Consider the following 10,582-nt stretch of genomic DNA (forward strand, 5'->3'; position numbering starts at 1 on the left):
CGCCTATAAAAACCTATGTTATTCTGGGATAAATATCCTTATCTCCTGAGGGTTTTCTGAAAAAATATTAAGAATTGTCAACGTCTACCAAAATCTTATTATCTAGCGTCACTGTGTCCACGTTCGGACACTTATTGGCTAACGTTCTATCACAATATCTGTTATGATACGAATATAAATGATCTATTAATGTTTTCAGTTAATTTAATGGTGTTAAACTAAAGTGTAAGTTCTTACCTTTCTAACGGTATATTGTTTTAACAATTTACTTAAGCTTTTACTTTATAAGAGTTGGCTAAAGTCCGCTAACACCGCTGAATTAGCCATACGCTACCCTTGGCCATAACCGGACACCCCTATCTCCTCGCTGTAAACAATGCGGGCTGGTGGTTTTCGGGGTATTAAGTTGCTGCAGTGCTGTCAAAACTTCCGGGATGATACTTCCGTCCTTCACAATAAAATTACAACTCTGAATTGTGCAATAAAAGCATCTTAATTTCCATTTTTAGCCTATAGCACCACCTACTGGATGTTTTGTTAAACTACCAATTCTCATTTTCGATATCTTACAACTATTGCATGAAAATAAGCAATATACATACATTATATATATATATATATATAATAAAATTCTATTATTATACTAAGATTTATAGTATAAAAAAGTGTTCATAATTGTTAAAAAATTATATTTAATAACAATAAAAACAGACAAAAAAAAAAAAAAAAAATAAAAAATACAAATAAATTAAACATCTGAACACCAAAACACCAAAATTCATTGTTGCTCAGCTCATCCTCCTCCCAGCTGACACAAGTGGTGTGAAACCACTTGTGGCAGTTGTCACACTGGACCCACGACACCAATCCCTCTGGAGCCTCTGGAGGTTCGGGTTCCCTGCACCGGCCACACCGCCAGACTGTCTGCTCCAGTCTCCTCTTTGCAGCGGTGTGACCTTCTCACAAAAAGAAAAGTGTTTTAAGAATATATATAATATAATAATAATAATTGGCATGCAAAGACTGTTAACATTGAGTACACTACCGGTGGATGTCGTGGGCCCAACAGACAGGGAGGAGGAGGAGCTGGTTCTTTCTGCTGTATAAATAAAAATGTTTTGTTTACTTTTCACCATGGCTAATGTCACTAACATAAATATAAATGTTGCTTGTTTTTAACAGATTATATTAAGTATTTACAGTGGGAGGGAGAGGAAGAAGTGGACCCTCGGCGGCCCAATCCTGCGCCCGATGTGGAAGGCTCTAAAAGAATAATAATATTTTATTATTATAACAGGGTTTAATACAAGTATTTTGACTGATTGATATAATTTGCTGACCAGGAGATAGAGGATGGTGGTGTCCCTCTGCAGGCAGGCTCGTCCGTGATGGTCTGCCGCTGGTGGCAGGCAGCTGGGGACCGTGGGAGGCACAAGAGGGGGCAGAGGGTGCTGAGGGACCGGCGATGGAAATGCCGGAGCTGGTTGCTGGTGTAGCCCCGAGGGGCCAAGTTCTTCTGCGGCTGGGGCGGGAGCCGCTAGGCAGGGTAGAGGAAGTGGCTGCCGGGCTGGTGTCTCTCAGAGCTTGGGCCTCCTGCCTTGCAGCACGGTCCTCCACCTCCTCGATGGTGTCGGACATCTCCTGGGCTGTCAGTATCCTGGGCTTGGTGACATTCCTCCTGACCTTGCCAGTGCTTTTGTGGTAGTTTATTTCGGCCAGGAGGTGGGCCAGGTCTACTGTTATCCGGCCTGATGTTACCAAGGGATGGGTGAGGTAGGGATTGGCTGGTGGATTCTGGGGATGAAGGATAGGGGCTGGTTGACTTTGGGGTGGGGGTGTTATGGGGTGGGTAGGTGGACTCTGTGGTGGGGGTGTTATGGGGTGGGTAGGTGGAATCTGGAGTGGGGGTGAGGGTATTATGGGGTGGGTAACATCAGGCCCAGCCCAGGAAGATGCCGATGGGGTTGGTGGAGGTGGTGAGGAGGTCCCACGCCCGGACGGCATGACCCGTGACCAGTCAATGGCCATCGGGTCCAGAGGGTAAAGGCCACTCATCCTAAACCCAGCCACCACAAGCCCCCGATCCTTCACCCTCTGGTATGAGTCCCTTAAGACCCTTGAAAACTCCTTCTTGGAAACCATGAAGGAGTGGTTCACTGCCGACAGATCTCCTGTAACACCAGAGAAATCTGCCTTCAAGGGTCCGAAGAAACTCACATCCAGTGGCTGAAGGATGTGAGACGTATGTGGTGGCAGGCAAAGGAGAATGACCCCCTCCCTCTGTGCCGTCCGGACAAGCTCTGGATCCAAGTGGGACATGTGGCCATCCATTAACAGCAGCAGCGGGCGCTCCTGGGTGGCGAACTTCAGGAAGTGCCGAAAACCAACCACTTCCTGAACAGCTCACTGTCTATGTACCCTGCCTGCGACTTCCCGTAGAGGGCATTGGGAACCCCTACTTTGCGCGGTTGCCTGGATATCCCCCCTGCTTAGATGATAAATGGGGGGATATCCTCCCTAGCCGCGTTCAGGCAGGGCAGGACGGTGATGTGCTCCCTCGTTCCCTGGGCCTGCCTGTATGCATGCTTGCGTCCCCCGGGGCACGATGACATGGCGTCTGTTGGAGTCCAGCTGAAACCCCGTCTCGTCACAGTTATAAATCTGACGGGGTTTCTCCCTCAGCACATGCTCCTCCAGGGTGGTGGTGAGGAGCGCGGAAATAGTCTTCTATGGGCCCCCTCTTAGCACAGGATGCCCTCCCACGGTCAATGAAGTCTGGGGTCCTGGATGTTAGGCGATCTTTTTGCCGTTCCCTAAAGTTTATCCACCACGTCTGGCCAAGCGCGGTCCTCTGCGCATCCTGGTGGCGGAGGTTGTAGATGGCCAGAGCGTGGGCCAGGACCTGAGGCTTTGTCAGCGGAAACCCATGCAGAGCAGAGTACAGACAGTACTCCACCAGGGAGTCTCCGTCTGCATGGGTGAGGAGTGACCTCCGACAGATGGAAAAAAACGGAGGCCACTCTTCCGCTGACTTCGGTCACTCAGGCTGGACTTAGGGACCCCAAACCTCATGGCTGCCTGCCGTAGAGAGAGCCTGCCTGCTTCCACCTCCTACTTGGCCTGCTCCATTGCCTCTTGGGTCCACTTTTTTGTCTTCCTCTCCCTCTTCCTCATCTGCCTGATGTTGGGCATCTGCAAATGCACATACATTTTCTTGTTAGAAATACATTAAAATTCAAAATTAGGTTAGGCATGTCATGTCTTGTTTAATAATAAGGTTGACAAAATCTATAAATTGCCACATTACATAGACACAAAAATACTTACCTTCAACCAAAGTGGCAATTTCTATATCCACTTTTTCTTTGGGCTTGATGCTCCTGTAAAGGAAATACAATTCTCTCACACACACACACACTCACTCACACTCACACACACAAACACAGAGAGAGAGAGACACACACACATACACACTGCCTACCTTGTTTTCTACTGTTCCTCTTTTTTATCTTCTCTGCTTCTGTCTCTCTTATTCCTTATTCTTTTCTGACTCACTTTCTTTATCTTTTCAGCCAAGCACATAAACCACACAAGAGTAGCTAAGTTACAAACGTTGAGAGCCAAAACACATACAATCTTTGTCAACCTAGCTAGCTAATAAATGCATTATATTGGAGGTTAATCTAGCTAGCTATAACGCTATAACCGCCACATTTACCAATAGCAAGAGCCACTACTGGCTTTTAACACAATATCCCCTCTCTCTCACACACAGCATTTAGATGATAGTTAGCTAGCTAATACATGAATAAACTTGATGTTGCTGGGCTTATGAACAAGCGTTTTCCCCTAGACAGAGTGCGTGTTAAAGCTAGCAAAAAATGCATACTCATGCTATCGCGCTAAATCATATCAGCAGTACAGTAAAAATAATAAACTTTGTAAAGCGAAAGATCGCCTGGCGGCGTCGCCCAAGTGTTTTATACTTTCCCTCATCAAAGTCTACTTTCATATACTAAATAGACATGTAAATGTCCGTGTACATATACGAAATTTCATACATAGATTGTTTGATGGGTATAAATCAATTATACTTACATTTTGGGCGATGATCGCAAATTCAAAGTACCGCGAAAAGACCGGAAAGTGCGTGACGTCGGAAGTGTCCGGATATGGCCAATAGCAGCAAGTGGTGTCCGAACGTGGACACAGTGACGCTAAGCCTCTGTAGCACATAGAAACATGAAATAAAATGCTTTGTAAAGGTAAGAATCACAGGTTTTATTAAAACATGCTCCCTTAGCACTAACATACAAACACATTTTTCAAAAGATTCTCAAAAACAGATGGGGATAAAAAAATATATAAATCGATTATATAAAATATATAAAAATAACATGCCAACACACTGAACAAGGCATCTTGTTATGAGAGAGAGGGTTAACAGTCCTGAGGTGGAACTGGGAACAGTCTCAGTCTCTGAGCTCCATGGCTCACATCTCTCCTCTTTGGCTTGTTGAACAGCATTATCTTCACAGACAGACGATCCCCGGCCGCAGGGGCACACAACAACGGGGAAATGAAACACCACAACGGGGGAATGAAACGCCACAATAACGAGACGGTTGGGGTTAGGAAAAAAAAGAACGGGGAAAGGAACCGTCACACGCGGGACACGCCGACAAAGGAACTGCAACACACGGGACAAAGGTACTGCCACACGCGGGGCGCGATCCCCGGTGAAAGTCCTGTGTTTTCTGACAGACACACTGACTGACTCTCACACACTGACTCACATACATACATACACACACACACACACACACACACACACACACACACACACACACACACACACACACAGTCAGATCAAATTATTTGTGGCGAAGGACATGGTGCATGAAGCACTCGCGGTGCAGAGGAAGGTTACACTGCTTGCACCCCATCAGCGTTGATCCAGGACGCACGTTGGTGCCGCAGTGCTTTAGAGAACACTCCCTGCAGGTCTTCCTCTTATTGTTGAGCTGTACCAGGTCATGCTCAGCAGAAGCTCCAGTTGGGCTGGTGGGGAGAACATTGGGAGCACTTCTTGCAGTGACAGGGACGATCAGCTCCTGGGTCAGATCCTCCAGCCAATCCTTGTAGCCGCCCCTCCTATACTTCCACTCGGCTCCTCCCGCAGACCTGGCAGCCACAAAGGCATTGTAGCACGCCACCGTAATGAAGTAAAAGAAGAGCCTCCTCCACCACTTCGTAGATCGATGATGGATCTGGTAGTAGCCCACCATCTGGTCCAGAAGATCAACTCCCTTCATGTGTTGCTGATAGTCAGCAAGACATGCTGGCACCCGAACCTCCGTCTGGCGTTGACCGTTGGACTTCCTCCTCACTAACCCATGAGCTGTCGGGTCATGGTAGTTTGAGAGGACCATCACTGCCTTGGTGTCTTGCCAGACGCAGAAGGTCAACTCATCCCGCTGTGCCACATTAAACTGATGTTTTTTCAACTCAGCCTTCTTTGTCAGCTGCTCATTTTTGGGGAGGTCCTTCCTGTTGGCACGCACCGTTCCACACGCTTGCACCCCCCTGACCTTGAGGTCCACCATCAACTTCACACTGGTGTAGAAGTTGTCCATATATACCGAAAGGTTGGACCCATAATAAGGGGTCACCAGGTCTGACACTATGCGGTGAGCCAGATCTTTCTCTGCCTTACCCTGAATGGCCCCCGTATACACCTCAAAATTGGTGACATAGCCCGTTTTGCTCTCGGCCATGACCCACACCTTTATACCCCACTTCACCGGCTTCATGGGGAGGTACTGCCGGAAGCCCAGGCGTCCCTTGTACTTCACCATGGACTCATCCACGGTCACGAAACCATTGACCTCATAGAGTGCCTGGAACCTAACCAGGAGGAAGTCCATCCACTGCCGGATCTTCCACAGCTTGTCCGTCTTGTCCACGACAGGATCAATATTATCTTGGAGATGGAGATATCTTAAAATGCATATGATAAGATTAATTTAAGCCTAACATTTATTGCCATCATTGTATTTATTCATTTATATGTATTGCTTTTGATGTATATTTATAGTATTTATATTTATTTATTCATTATGCCATAATTATATTATTTATTATGCTATTTATTCATTATGCCAGTATTGTATTTATTTATATGTATTATGTTATTTGTGTATATTTATAGTATTTGTATTTATTGTTATTTATTCATAATGCCATTATTGTATTTATACGTGTATACGTGTATATATATATATATATATATATATATATATATATATTATTGTATTTATTTATCATTATCAACCAGGAAGGAAGAGAGCACAAGAAATCAGATCAAATCAAACTTTATTTATAAATAATGTAACACAATGTGCTTCGTACAAGAGTGACATAAAATGTTAAGTTAGAATAAAATGCATACAAAGCATGTATTGAGCATATGCACACACATGCGCACACACACACACACACACACACACACACACACACACACACACACACACCAAAGATCAACATTGAACTGCGACAAACTCAGTATAACACAACACAAATCATTACCTCCAGATCATGTCGAAACGGTCCCTTGCCATGGCCTTGGGGACGTTGGTCTGGTACAGCCATTTAGTCTGCCTCCAGAAATCCCTGCGTGCTGGCAGCTTCAAAATACCGAAGGCGAGACACAGCCCGACAAATGTCTTCATCTCCGTTTTGGAGACAGGGTTCCACTTCGAATTGGTGGGGGTCTGACCGCGCGTCTGTTCAGCGTACCGATTAGTTTCAGTCACCAACATGTCCCAAAGATCATCGGTGAAAATACGCAAAAAGACATCCTGGGGGCTAGCGTCCACGGGGATCGGCTGTTTCACCCCCGGTTTGCGGGTGAACTGCTTCGCCTTGCGCGGCTGATAATCCTCGGTTCTCCAGTCTACGTGGAATCCGTGAAAGTCATCCTCCTCTCCTTCTGTGTCTGTGTCCCACACATCCCACTCTTGTGCTCTATCCAACGGATCATCTTGCATGTTTTCATCAACACCATCCTCCTCCTCCCTCTCCAACTCAAACTCATCACTATCTTCCAACTCAATGTCACTGCCCTCGCTGTCAAAATCCTCCTCTGCCGTAGCCATTTTCCTGCTCGCTCAAAAACAAACTCGCTCGCTCAAAAACAAATGCACGTGTATGTATGATTGACTGACGTGACTTTCAGCCAACCACAAGACATTTGGGGGGTCACGTAGTCTTTAAAAAACTCAACAAGACCCACCTCATGTGTATTTGAACCAATGACAGTGCGTTCTATGCTGTACGCGTCATGAAAAGGATGACTAATACCAAATGCTGCGCCACGCAGCAGCCGGCAGGAGGTTCAGAGTTGCGCAACGCAGTAACCGGCGGTAGATGTAATGTTTCGGTGCGCAGCATCCGGGACAAATGGGTTAAAAGACGAATGCCGCCATCTTGCTTGCTGAAAAGTGAACATGCAGAAAAAGGAGGAAGATTTGTATTCAGCTATCATGTAGCCTATTTTGAATACTCACGTTTCCATATTTAATGTGTATTTAATTGCTTGTGTAACATTACTAAAAGTTATGTATTAAGTACTTTATGTAGGCGGACGGGCGGACACATCACAGTCTCCCGCCCAAAGCTGTGGTGTACCTCCGATTTACACAACTCCCTGGAAGTTATCTCGGTCATTTTAGTTTTAACGATGAATATACATAACAAATTTATAGAGTAGACTACACACGTTTTTACAGAGGGAATTTTGGACAGCCAAGAAAAAAAATCTATTGTGTGCCGTTTTTAGGTATAACGTTTTACATAAATCAGGCTTTTGAATGATATATTAATTAATCCCTAAGGTAAAACTCTTCAGAATATAGAGAGGAAGGAAACTGGAAAGTTTGGTGTAGCGTTATGTAAGTTTCATACATTACAGGTGAATAGGGTAATACATTCATGTTTACATGACACAACATGACACTTCTTCCCTTTTACTGACATTAAGACAATTATTTTCCTGTATTATAATTTTTCAGACATTTTTCTGTTTAAATGCAAACAAGGCTTTATCTAATGCTAACTTTCGGGCAAACAGACAAAGTAAGGTAAAATAAACAATAAGCAACCTGAATGTCCTCCTTCAATTGGTTAATAAGAAAAGTAGGATGTGTGTGTGTGTGTGTGTGTTTTAAGATTCTACCTCAATATTAAATGTTACTCAGATCATTTTAAATGTGTGTTCACAGAAAACTACCTCCGGGACAACCAGCGGTACCACAAGGGCAGCTGCCCCACTGCCAAGCTGGAAAATGCACAGTCCAAGATTTTTAGTGGAGGGTAAGAAGTCTTTTAATTTTTACCGGGAAAAAAAAAGGCCCTGAATTGTTCAGTTGGCTGTTTTTAAGGAACATTGATGAAGCGGTGCCATGAGGGGGCCAAACTGAGGATCCCAGAGCTGCTGCGTAAGTGTGCATCCCTCTTTCCAAAATAGCCAAAATAGTCCATATCCAACGGAATCCTGCCGTGCAAAGTGATGTCTTTATGTTTGTTTGTCTTCCCCTTCGTGTGCTGAAATACTTTTTGTCTTCTCTCCTTCCAGACGCCCTGGAGGAGAACCACACGTCATCGCTGCGTAACCGTATTTACGGCTACTTTGCAGCATTCACAGCCTCCATATACGGTCATCACCCGGGGGGAAGTCCGTAACCTCTGGGTTTGCGAGGTGGAGAAGGCTGCAGAGGCGCACAAGCCTGGCGATGAGGGTTTTGTGATCTCTGTAAGTATAAAAATCTCGACTTGTGTCCTGGTGTCATCACTGCTTGTGAGTGTTGTTTTTGTTAATGTTTCCTCTGAGAGAGTCCATCCGTTTTCTGTGTCAGGGAACACGAGACAAACAACTCAAATGGTGGGGCCCAAATGTTGTTGGAGACTGACGAGTTTCGCTGGCTGGAGAGGTGGCTGCAGCTGCAGGTGGCCAGCAAGCCACGAACCAGGTGTTTTTTTTTTCACGGCTGGGAAGGGCCCGTGCAAGAACTTCTTGCACCACCTGCAGGTAGCATGGGCAGAGCTGGGCCTCAAAGGGTCCCCCAACTTCACCCACCTGAGGACCGCTGTGTCTACACATGTAAGTTCTCCTCAGTCACATATCTGTTCATGCTGGATTTCATTAAAACTCTGCTTACTTAACTAACAGTAGCAATCTTTTCTCTTTTACTGTTTTAAGGCCAAGAACAACTTGCATGCCGAGCAGCAGAAGATGGTGGCCACCTTTATGTTGCCACAACACGGCCACAGCTGACTGCTTCTACACCCTCAGCCTGAACGTGGCCCAGTCAAAGAGGATGAGGGGCATTTTCTGCCAGGCCCTCAACCACACCGTGCCATCACCAGAGTCACCAGAAGCCTCATCCTCCTCCACCACCAGGAAGAGGTCCCGCAAGCCTGAGTCCTCCTCCAGTTCCCCTACCAGGAGTCGAACCTCGGGACTGGAGGAGGAACTCCAGGACATGGAGAGGGAGTTCATGCAGAGGCTGCAAAGTGTAAGTAAAACTCTAAGATATGTACTTTACAGTCCATTTTATGTCTGTTACACCAGACCTCACTCTGTGTTTTGTGTTTGTTTCCTCAACAGACACCAGAGAAGGCCCAACAAGTCTCGTGAACACACCGGTGTGCGTCAACCTAACTTATGTGGAGGGAAACGTCTTCCAGCACACGGGAATCACCGGAAAATAATTTAGCAAACTGTTTGTTTCGAATTCTTTGCTTTTGTATGAGCTGGATTATACATTTACCAAACGTATTATGAATAAAACATGGATATTCCATCACTATGGTTTCTTACCGACATTTCAAGCCATTTATGATGGGTCAGGATATTGCCATCTTTGTGTAACCAAGGCAAAAAACTTTCCTGAACAACCGTGAGGGAACTTTATCAGCGAACGTTCCCTCATCTTTCTGCGAACGTCCACGGAACATTCCCTGAACTGAAAATTGTTTGCTAGGTAATTTGACTTGAACCACTTAATTTAGAAACTTGACTTGTGCAATTAAAAACTAATACAATTTCTTTTGTGTGTTGATACATTTTGAAACCACTGCACCACTTCAATAAATGATGATACATGATGTATGTTCTAATGTCTGTAAATTTGACAAATTAAATAATTGCACATATATACATGTGTATGTTGTCAGTTATTGTACATTTAGGTTGAAATTGAGTGGTGCTTGACATTGAAAAATCTAAATATATGTAAATAAATTTTGATATAATTTTGACGTCAATGTTTGATGTCACATTTATGTTGAATTGACATCGAAGCTTGATATTGAAGGATATCAAAATAGCATCTAAATAACATCAACATCATGACATCTTGACATCAAATAAATGTTGAATTGACATCAAATACTAACAAAGCTTGACATCAAAATAACATCAAAATGATATCAGTAGAGGTTAAAATCTTGACATCAAATTGACGTCAACACTTTGACGTCAATTTGACTTTCATTTTTGACCTATTTCGTGACGTAATTT

At 44.6% G+C, this 10,582-nt stretch overlaps 1 protein-coding gene and 2 long non-coding RNA genes across 3 annotated transcripts; 1 reads left to right on the plus strand and 2 right to left on the minus strand.

The window, feature by feature from the left end:
• Nucleotides 1-805: 805 nt before the first annotated feature.
• LOC120555518 lies at nucleotides 806-1,263 on the minus strand. The gene is made up of 3 exons (XR_005638722.1): nucleotides 1,201-1,263; nucleotides 1,046-1,099; nucleotides 806-956 (listed from the first exon to the last, which is right to left on the minus strand). It is a non-coding gene; the product is annotated as an uncharacterized LOC120555518 (long non-coding RNA).
• A 3,611-nt stretch (nucleotides 1,264-4,874) lies between these two features.
• On the minus strand, nucleotides 4,875-7,157 carry LOC120555934 (piggyBac transposable element-derived protein 4-like). The gene is made up of 2 exons (XM_039795142.1): nucleotides 6,589-7,157; nucleotides 4,875-6,000 (listed from the first exon to the last, which is right to left on the minus strand). The coding sequence occupies exons 1-2, from the start codon at nucleotides 7,155-7,157 to the stop codon at nucleotides 4,875-4,877; spliced, it is 1,695 nt and encodes a 564-aa protein (XP_039651076.1).
• Nucleotides 7,158-8,413: 1,256 nt separating this feature from the next.
• On the plus strand, nucleotides 8,414-9,378 carry LOC120555519. The gene is made up of 4 exons (XR_005638723.1): nucleotides 8,414-8,498; nucleotides 8,636-8,812; nucleotides 8,916-9,160; nucleotides 9,260-9,378. It is a non-coding gene; the product is annotated as an uncharacterized LOC120555519 (long non-coding RNA).
• Nucleotides 9,379-10,582: the final 1,204 nt, after the last annotated feature.

Source organism: Perca fluviatilis, chromosome 3 (genome assembly GCF_010015445.1).
Source record: "Perca fluviatilis chromosome 3, GENO_Pfluv_1.0, whole genome shotgun sequence".
Lineage (NCBI taxonomy): Eukaryota > Metazoa > Chordata > Actinopteri > Perciformes > Percidae > Perca > Perca fluviatilis.

Excerpts from the sequence above, each read along its gene's own strand:
- LOC120555934 (XM_039795142.1), bottom strand. The coding sequence starts at position 7,157 with ATGGCTACGGCAGAGGAGGATTTTGACAGCGAGGGCAGTGACATTGAG. Across the intron at positions 6,001-6,588 it reads CGTTTCGACATGATCTGGAG|ATATCTCCATCTCCAAGATA; the intron begins GTAATGATTTGT and ends ATGCATTTTAAG.